This window comes from Falco biarmicus, chromosome 3 (genome assembly GCF_023638135.1).
Source record: "Falco biarmicus isolate bFalBia1 chromosome 3, bFalBia1.pri, whole genome shotgun sequence".
NCBI lineage: Eukaryota > Metazoa > Chordata > Aves > Falconiformes > Falconidae > Falco > Falco biarmicus.
In genome coordinates this window covers 99,589,939-99,609,517 of record NC_079290.1, presented here as the reverse complement: position 1 = coordinate 99,609,517, position 19,579 = coordinate 99,589,939, and the positions used below count along the sequence as shown (strand labels likewise).

General features: G+C 47.5%; 1 protein-coding gene and 1 long non-coding RNA gene across 3 annotated transcripts; both read right to left on the bottom strand.

Annotated features, from left to right (window-relative positions):
• Nucleotides 1-2,451: 2,451 nt before the first annotated feature.
• On the bottom strand, nucleotides 2,452-5,614 carry ID4 (inhibitor of DNA binding 4). Of its 2 annotated transcripts, none has more exons than XM_056333355.1 (3): nucleotides 4,943-5,614; nucleotides 4,262-4,320; nucleotides 2,452-3,886 (listed from the first exon to the last, which is right to left on the bottom strand). In XM_056333355.1, exons 1-2 carry the CDS (start codon nucleotides 5,349-5,351, stop codon nucleotides 4,307-4,309), a joined length of 423 nt encoding a protein of 140 aa, XP_056189330.1. In that variant the 5' UTR covers nucleotides 5,352-5,614; the 3' UTR covers nucleotides 2,452-3,886; nucleotides 4,262-4,306. The 2 variants fall into 2 exon arrangements, with proteins under 2 accessions (XP_056189330.1, XP_056189329.1); XM_056333354.1 differs by having other exon boundaries at nucleotides 4,950-5,614.
• A 2,394-nt stretch (nucleotides 5,615-8,008) lies between these two features.
• LOC130146468 (uncharacterized) lies at nucleotides 8,009-15,924 on the bottom strand. The gene is made up of 3 exons (XR_008820919.1): nucleotides 15,819-15,924; nucleotides 11,921-12,011; nucleotides 8,009-9,364 (listed from the first exon to the last, which is right to left on the bottom strand). It is a non-coding gene; the product is annotated as an uncharacterized LOC130146468 (long non-coding RNA).
• Nucleotides 15,925-19,579: the final 3,655 nt, after the last annotated feature.

The window sequence follows — 19,579 nt, the reverse complement described above, 5'->3', positions numbered from 1 at the left end:
CATTGAAAATACAAATAATAGTAAAGTGCTGCTCTGCATTTGCATAAACCTGTTTATCCTATGCATGGTTTATTCATTAACTCTCCGAACCACCAGCAGGACAGCTATAGCATTCTTTATGACCACTTCGCTTGTGGCTGAAAACGCAACAACTGCTTAAAAGCAACTCTATATGGGTTAGAAAGTGAAAATAAATACCATTCCCATGTGAAACAGCGGGGGAAATGTAGCTATCACTGCAAGAGCTGGCATTTGGCTTTTGCACTAAAGGAGCACCTCCTATCATTTGGAAATTTCAGAGGGGAGTCTCAGCATCTGCGAGGACTGGGACCTCCGCACTGCAGCTCCCCGAAACGGACAGGCAGCGCCAGCAGCATCCATCGCTGTGCTCTGCAGGCAGCGTACCAGTCAGGGACACAAAAGACCTAGGTCCCTCAGATGTTCCTCCTCCAGACAATTTCCTAGTCCTTTACAGTCTCAGTGTCCCAGGCAAGAGGTTCCTCGCGGCCTCTACGCACAGTGTATGTCTCAGTCGGCTCCTCCTTGGAAGGCTCTCCTGACAATCACCCCTGCTTTCCCTCTGCTGCCTTTCTTACCTGAAACTTAATCCCCTTAAGAAAGATGAAGTAAAAACCCACAAGTGCATTTTGCCTGGTTCATCTCCCTGCTTCTATAAAGATGAGTACATGTTGCCACTGGTACGCTGCAAGTGGAAAACTGGAAGTTTGTTTGACAGCCAGTGACTTGCTCAAGATCACAGAAGAGCCTCAGTAGCAGAGCTGGGAACAGAATTTGGTATCCTAATTCCTAATCTGGCAGCCTCACCACAACCCTCATCACGCAATCAAAAAGCTCCTTTTAAGGAATGCTTTTGTGACCAAGAGAAAATCCAAGGCGTTAGAAGAAAAGAGTCCTTTTAATTTGCCTTTGTTCCAACGTTTACGCCTTTTGCTATATGGAGAACATTATTTGAACAAGATATGGGATTATAATATGGTGAAGACTCTAAATTAATCTTTGAAAAATAATAGTAGCTCTGGCTGTATTTAGGACTGTACTGATTCCAGCCATCAGGAAGCGATCGATCAGGTATTCCTTGCTGAAGGTTTCATACGTAGCATTAGGAATAAATCAAGACGAGCATCTACCATGCTCTGATAAAGAGCTTTCTTGAGTATTGTACACAGGCTTTCACATTTGTCAAGAATGCTATATAACAGAAACAATTTTCACAGCTCTTTAATAAGACTACATTTTCTAAAGGTCCGAACTTGTTGCACCGCAACAGTTTTTAAAAAAGCAAAACCAACCCCCTAAGCCACTGAGCAGGAGATTGCCCTGACCTGAAACAATCCAGGGCTTGGTACGCCCTCCTTCGAAGAGCAGTTCAGTGGGTGAGCAGCTCTCCCAGGGTACACCAGCTTTGATATGTAGAAACTCGACAAGGTAGCTTCGTATTTTAAGACAGCACTTTTTGCCCCCTTCCTCTGCTGTGTAACAGAATACCACAATTTGGCAACAGCGGAGAGAAACAAATGGGGGTATTGAGAACTAATGTTACTGAAACACCGTGTACAAAATACGCTGAGCTATACAAGCTAAAGCAGGAGACTACAAATATTAGTAGGATAAACAAAGAAAACAAACATCAATTTAAACCTTTCCTTTGGAAAATTGTTGCTTTTTTTTTAAACACAACAGAAGAATTCCCAAACTGCAGTAAAAAGCCCTACGGATAGCATTCGTACTGTCACTGTATTACTTGGGGACGCAGAATGGGAAGTTCAGGACTTAAGTTTTACAGGAACATGGATTTTGCTCGTTAAACTACTATTATTGCAACATCTGAGCTGGAGGAACACAAGGCAGGGACCCGCTCCCCATCTCTCCCGACAGGGCAGCCTGTGGAACACCCCTACTTTCAATGCATCTGCAGTGACACAGGCCTTCTGTTTGCAGATGCATTAGCCACTTTTTGATTTGATCTTTACGCAATTATTTTGATTAAGAGAATGCTCATCTTGTTGACATTATCACTGTAGTCAATAGCTAATGACCCTGGTAGTTAATTTCCTTATAAATATTTAATTTCATAGAAGTTGTCCCTTGGGTTATAGTACTTTTGACACTTGTATAAATTTGAATCAAATTCTCTTTTTTTAGTCAAACAGACCATGTTACACACACAGTTGGCTAGCTATTTACAAAGCACCCAATTAAATCCTACTTAATTCTCCCACTCTGAAAAATCCCATTTCACTAGCACGCAGGCTACTGATCACACAAGGCGAGCATCTTTCACTGAGCCTGGACACCAGTTCACAGGCTGGAAGACCTGAAGGTACAAAACCCTGCTGTGAGATTAATCCACCCGTCAAACGGTACGTACAAAATCAGTGGAGAGAATGTGCACATTCAGAGGATGGAAGAAATAAGCTGAAGAAATCACAGTTAAAGACAGGTAAATCTAGTTTAATGTTCACATGTAGTAGTTACACATCACAGAGATTAAACAGGATTTTCACTGCAGCTATGTTACAGGTAAACGTAAGTCATTTTGTACTAGAAAAATAATCTTGACGCAGTTATCTGATTTTTGGTCTACTTAATTTTAAGATGAATTTACATCACTGATCATAATGACTTTGCCCATGTGCCTTTCTGCAGTTCGGTATTAATACTCTTTGGACGAAGGAAACAGCAACTGGTTTTGTTAATGGTTTTGCCCTTTGGTTGCAAGCAGAGAACTGTTTTCACTTTTTTAAGTGATCACTAGGCTGTAGGAATGCAAGTTTGCAATAAAACCTTTTGGTGCTAAATGAAGTTCCAGAACAACTCTTGATCTGATGCAACAGCAGATTTTAAAAAAAGCTGATTAAAGATCTAAAGCATCGCCCCCATAATGCAAAAACTAGATAGAATTTGTTTTTCTAAGTAAAAAACCACTACATATCTTACCGCTAGTTTTATAGAATGCACTAAAAACCCCTGTGCCTAAATGACAAAAGTGTAGTCTCAAAATGTATAATACACTTACAAACATTTTAAGTCTAGATTGAGGAAAACACATTTGTATGAACTCCAAACAAGTTTATTTGCAATTAGACATCTCATGCAATCATGCAGGACCACTAGCTATTAGCTGTAACTTCTGAGTCTAAAGGACATTTGGGGACAAAAAAAAGCCCTACACATTCAAGATACTTCCATATTAGCAGCTCTGTACTTGAGCTGTGGTTTTTCTAAAGAGATAATCCCACAGATTTAAAAAAAACATACACACCTTTATAATATTTACAAAAAAATATTTAATTAAAAATATTTTATAATTACAGCAGTCTATTAAAGCATATACTTTTCTCACACTTATAGAACATCTCTATATATACACAGTATGAAATGTCACTCATTTAACTATACAATATGTAACATTCCTGCAGGGAGTAGAAAGTTCCCTGGGCCCCAATAAAATCCATCTATTTTAAACAATAGATGTCAAATATATCTACAAATGCTCTGGTAGATTAGTAAAGCTTCAAGATTCAGCTGCTCGGCCCCTTAAAGAGTTATAACGCTTCTAAAGTCTGCTTTCGGCTCGGTCCTCGCTAACCAGGGGCTGAGTGGCAACTTTTGCTGCTCGAGTCCACCAGGCGCCTGCACCGCGGCCGCGCCGCTCGCATCTGCTGGGAAGCGAAGAGAAGAGACGGGGCGGGACGGGACGGGGGGGCTGCTACGGACGTGCAAAACGGTGAAAAGGCTGGGTCTGCCGGGATGAAGCATGGGAATTGCTGGGGATGGGGGGGTTGGATGGCTCCTTCCTCCGGTGCGGCGGGGCCGGCCCCCACCACCCCCCCCGCCGCCCGCCCCCCGCGGTGCCTCCGCACACCTGTGGGAGAGGAATGAATAGAGGGGGTGTGTGAACCGCTCCGCTCCAGACCGACTGGCGCCACCAACAAAACACAAGACATGCTTGATCAACAACCCAAAACAAACCAGGTCAAACAACAACCGCAGCTCCCAGGCTGGGCCAGGCGGAGGGATGCGCAGCTGCACGCCGCAGCCAGAAGCGCTCCGGGGGTAGGGGGGAAAGGAAAAAAACCACAACACCCGGTAATTAAAGAAAATAAAATAACCACCCCGTAATTAAAAATAAACCCCCACAGCCTCCTGCAAAAATGTCTCGCCGGGCTGAGGTCCCCCCCTTCGGCAGGCTTCCCGGCAGAGGCGGTGCGGGAGCCTGCGCTGCCCCCCCGGCACTCACCTGCGGAGCGGCGGTCAGCGGCAGAGGATGCTGTCCCCCGGCTTGTTAACAGAGCCAGCCTGCGCAGCAACGGACACGGCGAGTTAGGGGGGCGAAGGACACTGAGATCTCCCCCCACTCCCCAGACACCCCCACCCCTGCGCACAGGGCACTGGCAGCCCCCGAGTACCGGGGGTGCGCAAGCGGGTACCGGCCCCGGGGACGGCGGGCTTGCCCGCCCAGCCGGGGGAGCCCCCGGGGGCACTGAGCACGCCGTTGCCCGGCCGCATGCACCGCCAGGCTGCCACGGGGGTCCCGCGGAGGGGAGCCGCCCCCCCTCATCCCACAGCACGTCGCGCCGTGGGCGCTCAAGGCGCAGAGCCCCGGGGCCGCCGGCCCCCGCCGCGCTCCGCGGAGCGCTGGAAGCGCAGGGCAGCTCCCTGTGTGCAAACACGGCGATTACCGCGGCTCCCTCGAGAGCCCGTAATTACACGGTAAACACCGGGCGGGTGCCTGCCTGCACCGGGGGGATGCAGGCACCCCCCCGCGCACCCTCGGCCGTTCCGACGCTCCGTCCCCTCCAGGGGCAGAGCCACGGGGCCGGCGGCGGTGAGGTACCACCGCGGAGGGGGGGCTGCCAAGGCGGCCGGCGCTGACCCCCTCCCGCTCCGCGCCCCGAGCCGCGGGTGGCGTGGCACGCACCTCTTACCGGGTCAGTGTTGAGGGCTGTCAGCGGGGTCCTGGGGGTGCCCGCGGGGTAGCTGCCCGGGTGCAGGGCGGGCGGCTGCTGCTGCTGCTGCCGGAGCAGCGCCGGGTGCGTCTCCAGAGCCAGCTGCAGGTCGAGGATGTAGTCGATGACATGCTGCAGGATCTCCACTTTGCTGACCCTCTTGTTGGGCGGGATGGTGGGCACCAGCTTCCTCAGCCGGCTGTAACAGTCATTCATATCGCACTGCAGGCACAGCGCCGCCGGCTCCTCGCCCGACGGCGGGCTCCCCTTGCAGCCGCTGTGCTCGGCCAGGCACCGCAGGGCCGGGTGTCCCCCGCCGCCGCCCGCCACGCCGGGCTGCGCCTTGCGGCTGGGGTGTCGGACAGGACTCACGGCTTTCATCGCGCCGCAGGGAGGGAGGCAGACCTCCCTCTCCACCACCGCTGCCGTCTCCGGCGACCTCGGGCAAGCCGCACAACGCACCACCCGCAACGCAACGGGGAGCGCGGCACGGCCGCAGCCTCGCTGGCACTACCGGCGGGGCGCCCCCCCCGCCCCGGGATGCAACGAGAGGCGCTGGCAGGGCCGCGCGACAACGGCCACACACACCCGCCCTCTGCCACCCGGCTGCCACCACGGCCGCCTCTGCCGCCGTCGCTGCCCGCGCCGCCCGCTATATAGCGCGGGGCGCGGCGGGCGGTGCCGGGGGGAGGCGGGGGCGCCGCCGCGGCGGGGCAAGGCGAGCGCGGCGCGGGGAGCGGGGGGGGGGGCGCCACGGTGCCGCGCCGCAGCCAATCAGAGCGCGGCGTGTCCCCCCCGGAACGCTGCGCCGGCCAATGGCGACGGGGCCGGGGGGGCGGTGGCGCTGCTGGAGGGGGCGGGCGGCTGGCGCTGACCCCCGGGGGCGGTGGCGGCGGCGGTGGCGGCGGCGGCGGCGGCGGAGGAGGAGGAGGAGGAGGAGGAAGGCGGTCCCGGGGAGGGAGGACTGCGGGAATGCGGGCGGGACCCGCCGCCCAGCGGCCCTCGGCACCGCCCCCGCGGGCTGCCGCGCAGCTCCGCGGGGGCGAGCGCAGCCCTGCGCGGCCGGCCCCGCTCCCCGCCGCCCGCCCGGAGGAAGGCGGCTCCCCCCCCGCCCCCCCCTCCCCCCCCCCCCTCCCCCCCCCCCATCTCCTCGGGTCGTGAAACGCGATTTTATCCGCCCGGTGTCGGAGACCCAGCCCGGCTTTACAGATATTTTGAGGGACTTCAGGACGCCGGTTTAAAGGCAGGGAAAATCCCAAGGAAACCTTGGGGGGGTGGGGGTGGTGAAGGGGAGGGGGAAGGAGGAGAGTTTAGGGACTTCAAGCGAAGCAATGCCTGGGAACATTAAATTAGAGCACATAACTATTAAAAATGCATGGAGATGGAGTATTTAAAATTCCTCCATGACATATAATATTAATCCATTTTATGTAAAATTCATACCTGTAACTTAATTTGGTCCATTAATGCACCAGATCACGTATTAGTAGATGTACCATGTTTTAAATATGATGTTGGAAATGTCCGGAGTTCTGTACTTTGAGACAGAGCATTAAAAATAACAGACACATACTCCCAGGTCCTGCTTAAGTCATCTCATGGCAGATTGCAACCTTTTAATTTAATAATGCAGTGTTCAAAGTTTCTGCTAATTCCTGCTGTGCATTAGGAGCCGTCGCGTGTTGGAATGGGATGCGGGTGTTGGAAACACAGCGCCCAATCCTACCGATGCTGCAGCGCCCGGAGGGCTCCGTGGGCGACGTTGGGCTGATGGCTTGGCCAAAGGGCTGCGGGGAGGAGTAAAGGCTGCAGGATCTGCCCCGAAGCTTGTAAGTCAAACCCAACAGAAGGGAAGAAATCCATAATGGTGATTAATGATTGCATGTCCCCTCAATGCTTAGTCACAACGGGTGATATATAAAGGATACAGTGGGAAGCTGTCAAACCCAGAACTTGAATGAGCGGTGAGACTGGATCATCTGAAGCGTATAATGAAGCACACTTTCATTCTCTCTCACCCTTTAAAAACATATGTTTTGAGGCTCTGCTTACAAATACTCACACCCTTGTTTTCCTTATTTTGTCCCACATTACCAGTGCCATCCGTGGCAGTTGGGCTTCTCTCGGCACAAAATCTAAGTGCTTGGTGTAAATCTTTGAGGTGTAAATCTAGACTGAGGTCTGGATTTGTGTGCTACATCATGACAGTGCGATGGGAAAGATGTATTTCCATTAGCTATGGGTTGGATGATCCCAGTTCTGCCACAGTCATTGCTTTTATTCTGTAAAACTCCACTGCTTGCAGTCTCCCAGTCTCCCAAGGTGGAAATACATATGGGATATATGGGCCTTTAAAGCATACTGTATGGTTACATGTTGTTTGTTTCTCAGAGTCCTGGTAATATGGACAGACTCAGTGTGCTATCTAAAAAATATATATATATATATTTGTAAATTATGGTGAGCTGAAATCTTGCTGGTCCCATTTAATTAAAATCTGTGTGAAACTAGATATCCCACAATATTGGGTTGTTCTGTTTGTACTGAACCCCTCCTGGGAGCTCATCTGATCTCAGTGGAAGTCTCTGGGAACCCCAGTATGTAACTGGTTCCTCTTTAGCTCTCCCAAAGCTCATTGGGACAGATTATTTCTGTAGGCACGCATGCTCTCACACAGACACACACACGCTCTGTAGCAGCCCCGTAGCAAATTCCCTGAGACCACGTTGGCTCTCGAAGATGACTCAGTATTTCTGGAAAGCCGTGAAGAACTGGGATTTGCCGCAGACCTCTTTTTCCATCGGGTTCCTTCCACCGTAGAGGGTACACAGGGAAACCCAAGGGTCTGTAAGCATTGCTGAAGCAGTGGCAAGGCTGTGCGTGCTCACGTAGCTAACATATCGCAGCAGAGGTATGTGGGAGAGGGGAAAAACAGCCCTCCCCTTCAACTATCGCATAAATATTCAGGGGATTTCCTCTAGTAACTCCCTTTGATACTCATGAAGTTGATACATGCTAGTCCGACATGCTCGGCTGAACAATAGGCACCAATTCCCTGTTAACAGCCAGTCTGCTTCTGCTCTCCTTGAAGTCAATGGGAGTTTTGTCATTGACTTAAGTGGGAGCAGGTTGGGTCGGCTGCTTTTTCAAAATTTAGATTGGATGTGCACCAGATGCTGAGTAAATTGCTCTAGAAATGGGTTGGAAACCCCGGAATGTTAGCAGTGGAGGTAGGCATAGTGAAACTCTTCATCCCTGAAGATGTATGTACACGAGAGAGAGGGATGGTAGCTAGTGTTCACGCTTTTGTCCTATTAATAGCAATATTTTTCATGACATGATTATATAGGGATTAACACTCCCTTTTTTTCACCAGACTGAGTTTGGAGTTTTAAAATAAATTCTGTGCATCTTTAAGCATGTGGTCCCTTCCTGGCTGGCTGGAGGAGTTCATCTGTCTTGGCTGGGGTTTTCTGTGCTCTTCTCCCACATCCAGAGAGCTGACATGAATTTCCATTGTAACCAGCTCCTGCAATATTACCACGAGATCCCCGATAATGCTTGAATGGACCAGTTAGGTCCATTAAAAGAGAACTGATGAGTTCAGATCACATCACAGGTGCTCTCTGGAGCTTAAAAAAGTCACTTGTGATTCAAAACCAAAGTACAACAAGTTAAACATGAAAACTTAATGACTGGCCTTGTATCTCCTTTGTCATGAGGATAATCCCATTGAACTTAATGAGTAACATAGGCTGAGTTTGTCAGCACAGGTCTGAGTATATGAACATGCCATTGACTCTGGCTGAAAAAATGAACCAGAGACATTGACACCGTCTCTGGGCCATGGCTCCAGGGAAGGGGGACAGTCCTTCCAAGCAGGCAATACAGGACATTTCCTCTGACGGCACTCTGGATCCACAGATGTTTGTGCACGATACGATGCCACTGAACCAGCTGGTGCATTGGATAGTACTGCATTCGTTAAAGGAGTCTCTGGGCAGATAAAATTTGAAGGGAACACATTTAGGTAGGCAAAGGGAAGCAAGCAAGCAAGCAAGGAAGCGGTTTCTTGCACAAGGTTACTTGCTATACCTACCTTAAGAGGGCATGAAATGCACACAAATGCACAATGCGTTTTTATTCTTAAGCAGGTTATGAAACAGTGGTTGAGTCAAGTGTCCCTGTTTTGGGGCTTGGGGCACACCGTATCAGGGTGGTGCAGTAAAATCCCAGGCTTTCCTCTGCTTGAGGCTGCTTGAGGTGGGACAAGTTTCATCCTGGTGGGCACACAGGTATGTGATACTGAGACTCCCTGCCCCCCGTTCCTGTTGACTTCAGCAGGCAGCCAGAAGACTCAGGATCTCAGAGGAGCTGCTCAACACCTAGAAGGGCTGATCATTAAAAAAACATTATAAATCTCTGAATGGTTTATGGTTTATGAGGGAAATAGCAATTGATTCCTCAGTGGTGCCATTACTCTCCACTATTGCTATCATTCAAAAGGCAATAATGTTGGTTATTTACCTTCAATTAAAATATCTAGTTAGTTGTGATGTCATTTAAAATAGCACTATAATGTGTTTAGTGCTCCCTTATCAAACACCATAGATAAACTCCTCTTGGCAACAGGGGATAGTGATATGAAATGAAAAATTGGGTGGAGGAGTGAGATGAAGGAAAGAACATGTAAATCTCTTATTGGATTATTATTCCTACATGCCTCTGTATCCTTGGACACCGGGCTGGAGGTGAGGCTGCGGGCTTCTTTGCAGTGACACCCCATGGGTCCTCCAAATGGGTCAGGGAAGATCCATCAGGCGTTCAGGGAGCACAGAGAAGTCACCTCAGTCTGCAGACCACCAACAGACCGCAATCCATCAGTCTTCTGGTACCACTCCTCACCAGGGATGATTCCTCACCAGAGCTTTTCCAAACTCTTCTTCACTCAAACCTTTTCCCCAAATAGTGCAAGTCCTCTTCAGTGCTGTTGTCCCTGTCTTCTGCAAATCCAAACCCTAAATACCAGTCACATGCCGCACTTAACGTGATGGGGTTTTTTCTCATTCTCTGGTTGAGGTCATGATACAATTTTCTGTTTAGTGAGAAAACCTAAGAGATTCTCAAGACCTTCACCTCCCCATTGCCCTCTGTGCATGAAGTTTAATATAAAATAAAAAGAAAAGCATATGTTGATTGCTCGCTACAGCTCTTCACAGGCAAAAGGGAGTTTTTAATTTATTTTTTTCATGTTCACGCGGTTGTCCAATTTAGAGCATCCTTCTAATGCCAGGAGTGTGCTCCTACCCACCTCTTTATGCTCTCCTTCAGCTTCGTATGGTACAAAAAATCATGTGACACCAAACATTTTGGAAAGATGAGGAACAGATTAAAAAAACCCCAAAACTTCTCCATGGCTTGATGCTTATGTAAGCTCTTTTTTACACAAACATGCAAATGAATGCATAAAGAAATATTTCACCTCAGTTAGGGGAGAGAACCAAAAAAGGCTGTAACAGGGTTAGTATCTGCAAGAGCTTTTCTTTTCTTTTTTTGAAAAAAAGTGAATTTGTGCAACCCCACCTTCTCCCTCTGAGAGGCTGCGGCAGCAGGCAACACTGGTATGTCACTGACAGACGCCCTGGCATTTGCCTGGTGGCCGAAGGCGAATGTCACTTCAGAAGGTTGCTTTGTTCAGGTGACCAGAAAAACACTGGGTGTGTTGGGTAATGTCAGATTTCTGTGTTGACTAAAGCAAGCTTGTAGCAAGAAAGATAACTCATGTTTGACAGCCCTCTGCAGTGTGGTCCAAATATAAGCAATCAAGATGCTGATTCTGGGGAAGGGGAAAATAATCTCGGAGTATTGGGAGCAGTTTCCTGAGGAGCACTCCATTAAACCGAGTTACATAGTAACAGATTGAATTTGGACTCTTAACTTCTTTAATTTCATTTTGCGTAGATTTAGATCAGATTTATGTGCAGTGTCGTGCCCTTTGTTTCTAGACAGAAATCCTCAGTCAATCTGCCTGAAAACTGATGGTATGATACCGCCTCGTATTATTTTCATGTTGGTTTCAAGTTGGCATTAAGAGCTCTATAATCACACAAATAATGCAGCCTACAGGGGCAATGAGCAAATCGACCTAAATTAAATAAGTATCTGGATGTGTACATGCTCATCTGCATATGTTATCATTACACCAATGATACTGGTATTTATTTCCAGGGGACCTGAAGAGCTTCATCAGCAAAAGCAGCCTAAGTTCAATCCACAAAAAAAACCCTGCAGAAACAATAGCAATACGACATTTTACAGTTTGAAAGCTAATATTAACACATTTGTTATTTATTTTACAGTTTGAAAGCTGATATAACACATTTGTATATAATGAGTGTTTTAAAGAACTGTTCAAATCTTTGGGGGTTATCTTTTTAATCTTTATTTATCTATTTATGTATTTATTGTAAATTAAGAGAAGACATCACCTCTCTCTCCCTGACTGTGAAGACAGCCTTTCCCACAGCAAAGGGACATCCAAGGGTAGACAGAAAGACCTTTGCTTCCTCTGCATTGCTGGAAATGCATCCATGTTTTCCGTAACTGCAGTCGGTTCTCAAAGTACTTTTATGGGTCAGCGTCACTTTCAGCTATCACCTGCTTGCCAAATACTAATTTACGATTCTGCATTTTGCTTCATGCTAGTGACAGCCTGACCAGTATTTAAAGCACTATAGAAAATGCTGTTTGTTGATTTGGCTCAAGTCACATTGGCGTCATTGCGGGGAACAGAAGTCAGAAAGAACTAGAAATTCAAGTCTGGTGGTCGTGTGTGTGGAGGGGAAGCTGCTCAATGTATCTCCAAATCCCCTGACCACAGCTGTTTATGGGCCATGCCATGCACTTCCAATGCATGCAGCATTCTGTAACCTTATTATCTATTTATTTACCTGCCATAGAGTTCCTGTTGCCATAACACGAGGCTCTACCAAGGGCTTATCGACAGAAGCAAAAGGCTCTTTCTCATTCTGGTCTTCCATCCTGCAGAAGAAATAGGAGAACAGTAGAGGATTATTTATAGGATTATAGCACCATTTTAATTTGCTTCTGTACTCGTGTGTGTTTGAAAAAGCGGTCTGCTAAAAAGATGAGTTTTGGTGGTAGGATGCTTTCTGCGGTCATTCCTTATAGCCTGCACAGCTTCTGAGAAAGTTGTCACTTAAGAAAACAAGAGCCCTCAGCTTTCATTGACAGAAACCAGTGTTTGCAGGATTTCATGTTTAGAGAGCAAGAAAAAAACCCAATGACAGGTAATGTCTCCTTTAGGCAGACAGGGTCACACTGATGACTTTTAATTCCAGCAACTGTATATACTAAAATGACCTTATATGCTTATTAGGACAACACCTAATGAAAACCACTGCGTAGCACCGTGAATTTAAATCAAGATATACATTGCAGGGTGCAAATGTCTGGAGATGCAGAAAAAAGAAAGATGGATGTAAGAAGAATATAGGACAATGATCCATGAACTGCAATTCTTCACAGTTAAATATATTCTGTTACTTACTAATTTTCCCCTACAAGAAGTGGGAATGAATGATATTTTCCATTTTAGAGTAATTGCATAGCAATTCTTCATGTTTTCGCTTCTTGTGCAGGGGGTAAGTCATGCAAAACTATTTTAAAGACATATTCAACATTGCTGTTAAAAATGCTTCAACATGCAAATTTTCTTACAATTTTGACTTCGTTTTCCTAAAGCTAAATGATGTGCATATATAAGAATATTTTGGGTAATCACACAGCTTATGCAAAGTAACTATTTCAAGTTGTCTTCCATCCCAGTATGTTTCCACATACTTACCTTGAAGTGTTAATGACATTTATTTGGGTAATTTTTACTCCACTAACATGCTCTTTCAACACTTTAAAGCACCGATACATTTTACTCAAGCAAATGTCTTAATTTACCTCAATGGAGAAATCGACTTGAAAAGCAGCACAAATCCTTGCTTATATAGAAAGTTTGTCTTGAAGTTAATGAGCTTATTTGCCTGAGTAAGGATGTGGGTATAAGGGCTGCTCAAGTGAGCAGAAGTTTCACCACTGGATACAAAGTCATTAGCTTATTTCAGACCAGCCTCTTGCAATAGTTACTCTACATCCAGTGCCTGAGAACTGATTCTCAAAAAACTTGTTTTTTAAAATGTGGAAATACAAATGAGTAAGAAAATTTGAAATTTTATATACAAAAGTTTGATTAAAAGACATTGTGGTTAGTGGTGATGGCTATGCAAAGTAAGTTTTTGGTCCCCACTGCGTTGTATCCAGTGTCTGTTGCAGTCTTTTTTTTCCACTGGGAGTAAGAGACTCCTTATAGACATAAAGAGCTTTCTTTTGCCTCCAGGAACTCCTGAACACACACAACGCATCAATCTTCCTTGCAGTATGGTATGAATTATTATTAGAAATACATTAATAGAATATTATGTATTTTTAATCTTAGCATGAGGCATAATTTATTTACAGCCTTGCATCTCAGCTTCTCCTTTTTGTTTTTTTTCTCCCTGTCCCCTCTGGATTTCCTTTCTTCTGAATGCTCTTACACTTGCAGCATCAGGATTCTCCATGGTCTTTAATGTTTCAGTAAGGTGGCAGTCTCTCCTTTCACTCTTTAGGGTACTGTTTCATCCTGATGTGCTGAAAGATGCAGGCTTTTACCTCTGCATCTGACAAAAGGTACTCCATGGAGCATGTGAGTAAGGAAGGGTGTGTGTGTCCTCCTTCCCCCTTTGCTGGAAGACTTGGTTGCTGTAGACAGGGACTGAGGTAGTTACAGCCCATTAAAAACTATGCCAGGTGAAACTTAAACTGGCATTGCATAAACAGGACACACAATGGGAAGGCACTGGATAAAACATTTATTTTCAGTTGTTATTGATGACCTTTCAGAAGTTGCTCGTGGCTCTACTTTGGCCTGTCACTTGTGAGCTAAAGGGTCATCAATAACTTATGGAAATAAATGTCTTATTGATAGTCTGGCTACTGCAAGTCCACTATATTGTCTCTCACACAGAGACACACAGGCACAGAAAATACAAATCACAGAGAAAGCACTTTTGGTATTAGCCTCTGTCCTTTTATCTTTAGAAAAATGTGGCTTTCTAGATTTTGTTTCCTTTCCATCTTTCTTCTGCTTCCTTCTTTCTTCCTTTTCTTTCCCTTTCCCTTCTTACTTTTCTTTCTCTTTCTTTCTCTGCTTTTCCTCTGTTTTGCTTTCTCTCTTTTTCCCCCTTTTTCTTTCATCTTCTATTTCTGGTATTTCATAAAGATATGCCCCTAATTTATTTATAAGGGTAAGTCTCCAGAACAAGGTAGCATTACTAAGCTGGCTTGCCAGTTCCTCTATACACATGAGTACATTCATAATTGATGAAATGTTCTATAGTGTTGTGGCTAGAGTAAACTTAAGGTCAAATCTCTGGGAAAGCAAATCTTGCCATTATTCCTGATGAGAAATAAATACGTGCAGGAACTAAAAAGTGCGGAGCTGAAAGGGAATAAAACTGAATGTATAAGGGCATTTTGAACAATTCATTCCAAAGTGAAAGTGCTTTTTCTTAGTTTTTCTTCATTGCCTTGATCTTCCTAAAACTGTTGTTGGGGCAGGTTAATGACTGACCTTTGAGGGAACCACATACCAGCCTTTGTTCCCTAGCAGTCAGGATCTTGCAGGGGCTTGAAACCTTTGAGGGAGAGAATAGGATTAAACTGCTGTATGAGGTCCAGCGCAGGTGATGATCAATGGGAGCGGAGGAGCCAGTTTCTCAGGACGCTCTCTCCCTTCCCCCACCAGCTGGAATTTATTTCTTCTACTGCAAAGTTACCTGATGGAGATGGCTGACTGTCGATGGTTCTGATTAATTTCCCTTAAGCAGTCATCAAAAGCAGGCGGTGTTAAAATCCCAGCAAGATTTTAAAGGTTACAAGTCACTTAGATTTAAACATCATATCGAGTAGTTACAATTGGAAAGACTTAACTCACGCTAAAACCATACGTACATAAACTCAGCTTGTTTGCACCCTCCCATTTCCAAAGTGTCCAGCAAACCAGAGAAAGGGGAGTGTTTGATCCCGCCACATGCGTGTGGACTAGCCGACCTCCATTAAATCAGCGTTTGCAGGGTGAGCCCTTCACACGTGCCTGTCCTCGCGCCCAGCTGTACACCCATGACCAGTGCCATCGGTCTGCCACAAGGCAGGGGCCCTTCACCTGCCGACTTTTGCAGGGGGTTAGCTATTGCCTTGCTTGATATCTGCACCGCTTGAACTGATTTAAAAGTCCATCCTCAGGGTTAGGGCTGAACTGCTGGCGGGATGCACGGGTCCCCTTGCCATCATTCCTCCTCCCCAGCCCCCTGGTCCATGGCCGGCCCTGGGGGGTCCCTGCATCCCATCCTCCCAGGATGCTTTGCCCACCCCAGCCCTGTGTCGAGATGCTGCTGCTCCCCACATGCCTCCTCTCACACTGCTGCTCGTGCTCCTTGGGGTGGCTGCACCTTTGCTGTGTGTGGCAAGGTTTGGGCAGAGGGTCTGCAAGCTGATGGGTGACATTTCAGCAAGTTTCTGCTGCCTTCAAGGCTTCTGTATGACTGCAAGCAGTTGTAATTATTCCTAAAGGTTTGGTCTCCACCTCCTTTTTTTCCCTGAGAACTTACGCACCAAACCAATTTATTAACAGGAGAATTAAAATAAGCAGAATTACAAAGAAAATCATTGCAGACGTCCCACCCGCCTGGATGCTAACAGCTACTCAGCAAATGCTAAGTGAAATAAAACACAAACCTGTGCAATTAATTGAAGTCACTCTAAGATTTTACTGGTAAAGGAACCTCATGTCAGATCTCCTCCTCCTCAGCCTGGAAGAGCTCCCATGCACGCAGGCTCTGAGGCCCACAGCTAGAGGTGCTGCGCAATGAAGAAGAGATAAAATACAGAGGAGCTGCAGTTTCTGGCAGACGGGGGGGCATTTCATTCACTGCAAAAAACCTGCACTCTGCAGTGCTTTAATGTCTTTGCTGAGAGAAATTTGTATTTAAACCCAACCTGCCTCTCCTGCTGGGTCACAAAGCAGCTACACTGGCTTTTGCCGAGTGGTCTTTGTCCTGAGCCCACTGAAACAAATGTAAAGAGTGGATCTATGTAAGTAACAGCCTACATGCAGGAACAACCTGCTTTTCCCACCCTGAGCCCACGCCGCTCCATGAGGGATGCATCCCCCTCATGAAGAAACGCAGCGGGAATGCGGTGAAGAATTCCATACGGGAACCGCTCACTGCAAGGAGGTTGCACTGCAACCGGCTGAATTGCCAGTACGGTCAGGTACCGCGCGGTGTGGGAATCTCCTTGCTGAAAGCAGTGGGAAACTTGGAGGCTGAATGCGGGAAGTTGGGAGCGCTGGCAGGGATCGCGGACCGCGCTGGAGCGCAGTGAAAAGCCCCTGTTCCCGCAGGAAAGCGCTTTTCTAAAGTGCCCGCAAATGAATTGAGGATGGAAACAGAGGCACCGCCACTCCAACAATGGAGCTGGCAAGGCCCGGGCCAGGGCAGCCGGCCCCCGGGGCTAGCGGGGGCCAAGTGGCAACGAGCCGTGGCGACAGCCCCCGCGGAAATGCCACCGTCCCCCGCGGCGGGGACAGGGCGCTGCGGGGGGAGCCATCAGTCCCCAGCCCCGGCATCGGGCATGCGGGGAGCCCCCGCGCAGCCACACGACCCCCGATGCCGGGGCTGGGGGCCGATGGCTCCCCCCTTCCCGCCCCCCCCCCCCCCGCCGACGCCGTGGGCCGGGCGGCCCAGACTGGCCGGCGCCGGGGGCGTGACGTCACCCGCTCCCTGGCGCCGCCGGGACGGTTGCCGTGGCAACGCGGACGCCAAATCCTGCGGGCGCTGCGCTGCGCTCCCCGCCGCCCGCCCCGCATCCCACCCCCCATCCATCTCCCCGCGCCTTTGCCCCGGGTAAAGCCCCGAGCTCAGGGCCGTGGGGGTAAACCCACCCCGGCTGCCGTGAGGGGTGTCCCGGGAAGCGAACACTGGCGAAATGCGATTCACCGGGCCGGGAAGGGGGGGGATGCCCCGGATGGGCTTCTAGCCCATGGGCTAGGGAAAGGTGCTAGGTTTTGCTGGGGGTGCTCTGCTGTGGGGCCCGCCTCCCTGATAGCTGGAGATATCGCGTTAAATAGCTGGGTGCTGGGGGGTGGTGGTTAACAGCCTGGCAGAGTGCCCCTGGGCACAGCAGGGGGTGCGGAGGGGCTCAGCGGGGGTCACCCCTGCGCCAGCATCTGTAGGACTCGGGGGTTAAAGGACTTTCTGGCTCACGGGTGGGTATTTAATACATTTCCATGGATATCCATTAATAAATAGCCATGGACCTTTCTGTGCAAATACTTCTGTGCTCTTGTGAGTCTGTGGCACCTGGTGGCAATGAGTTCCACTGGTGTTTTATGGACAAAACATTTATTTCAATTGTTCAAGAAATCCATCAGCTGATAATTAGAACTGGCACCTCTTAATTCCTGTGTTAGGAGAGAGTGAGTAACTTCCATATTCACCTTTTTGACACAATTACTAATTTTGCTGTTCTCTGCCATATTCTCCCTAGATTTTTTTATTATTATTATTATTATTTTTAATTTTTGTGCTGGAGAAAATATGTTCCTTTAATCGCTCCCATATGGACTCCATTCTGACTGATCATCCTGCTCGTCTCTGCACCTCTGTAGTTGTGTGATACCCTTTTTGAGATGGTGGGAGAAGGATTTCATGGAAACAGCATATGAGACTGCTGTGTGCTAAGCACTTTTGAAAACTGCTTTCTCTTTAGCTGCCCAAGCATGAACATTTTTTACCCAAGTATTGTTGTCAAGTACACGAAAATCTGATACTGAAGGTTTTGAAAGTTTTAAAGCTATAGGCTTTCTAAACTCATCTGAGAAACTTAAAATGCGTGAAGTCTCTGCGAGACCTAGGGCTGATGTCAAACTTTGCGAATAACCCTTTTTATTGCTCAAAAAGATACGTTTATATATTTAATGTCCATAATGAATACTTTTGAAGTCTCAGTTGACTGAAACTTGAAGTAAAAGCACCAGGAGACAAAGAAAAGGAGCCTATAGTATAACATTAAAAAGTCTTGTGACTTTTTAAGCCAATCCTGTGATATTTTTTTTTTTTTTAATATGGTTTAAAAACTTCTCATGCTTCAGTTTGGTATTACTGCAGTTTGGTTCCGTGTGACTTTCCAAAGTCCCAAAGGAGTACTGAGTCAAATGAGGGATTAGGGTGAGAGAGCTTCCCGGTTCTCTGTACAGCCCTCTGGCAGGTAGCTCACAACACATCCTTTGGGAATTAATAGGATCATAGAATCATTTAGGTTGGAAAAGTTCTTTGAGATCATCAGGTCCAACCATTAATACAGCCCTGCCAAGCCTACCACTAGACGCTGTCCCTAAGCCCTGCATCTACAGGGTTTTTAAACACCCCCAGGGATGGTGACTCCCCCCTCCCCGGGCAGCCTGTGCCAGTGCCTGACCACCCTTCCCAGGAAGAATTTTTTCCTAATATCCAATCTAAACCTCCCCTGGTGCAACTCAAGGCCGTTCCCTCTGGTCCTGTCTCTTGTTCCCTGGGAGCACAGACCAACCCCCCTGCCCACAGCCCCCTGTCAGGCAGCTGTAGGGAGCCATCAGGGCCCCCCCAAGCCCCTTCCTCTCCAGGCTGAACAACCCCAGTTCCAATAGTTACTACCTATTGCCTTTCAGTTTGTTGATTCACAGTTCCTACAGGAAACCATCTGTAAATATTAGCCTGTGTAATTTGTAGTGATATTAAACAAAGTGATGAGAATCCTACTTAAGAAAAAAATTGATAGCTTTCCATATGGTTCCAAAAAGCTTAACAGTGATACTAGTTAGCACAGTGTAGGAACAGCACAGTTCTGACTCAATTTATCTGTAAAAATGAAGACTTAGTGAAACATTAATTTTCCAAAATTACGGAATGTTTTAATGTGATTGTAATTGCCCCTTTGTGCTTTTAATTTATTAACATTGTTATAACAAATTATAACTCATTCTAACCAAATGCTTTAGATACGAAAGAACCAGGCTGGTATGCTGGCATCTTGATGGAAAAGATCGTCTCTGTGTAATGGAATTGTACCGTATCCATTGTGATTTACGTGGAGTAACTCGTGCTAATTTGGGGATTTCTTTTGCATCGGTATTGTGATGCTTTGATGTCTCAGGCTTAGTCTCCTACATCTTCACATCATACCTTTTTATAGAGTGTTTTCTTAGGGAGCTGCACCTAGACTCAGGGCAGCCAGAACTGGATCTTGTACAAAGGAGTCACAGCAGACCAGTGTAAGTGATGCTGAGGAGTTCTGTGGAAACTCTGATGTGAGCTTAAGGGTATGTTGCAACGGTGTCTAATGAGTTCACCAGGAGCTGGTGCAAGCCTGGAACATCTAGCACCGAGTATGAGCCTGGATGAGGTCCAGCCACTTTCTTACCCTATGGAACCGAAGTGTTAAGGCTTGCTGAACAATAT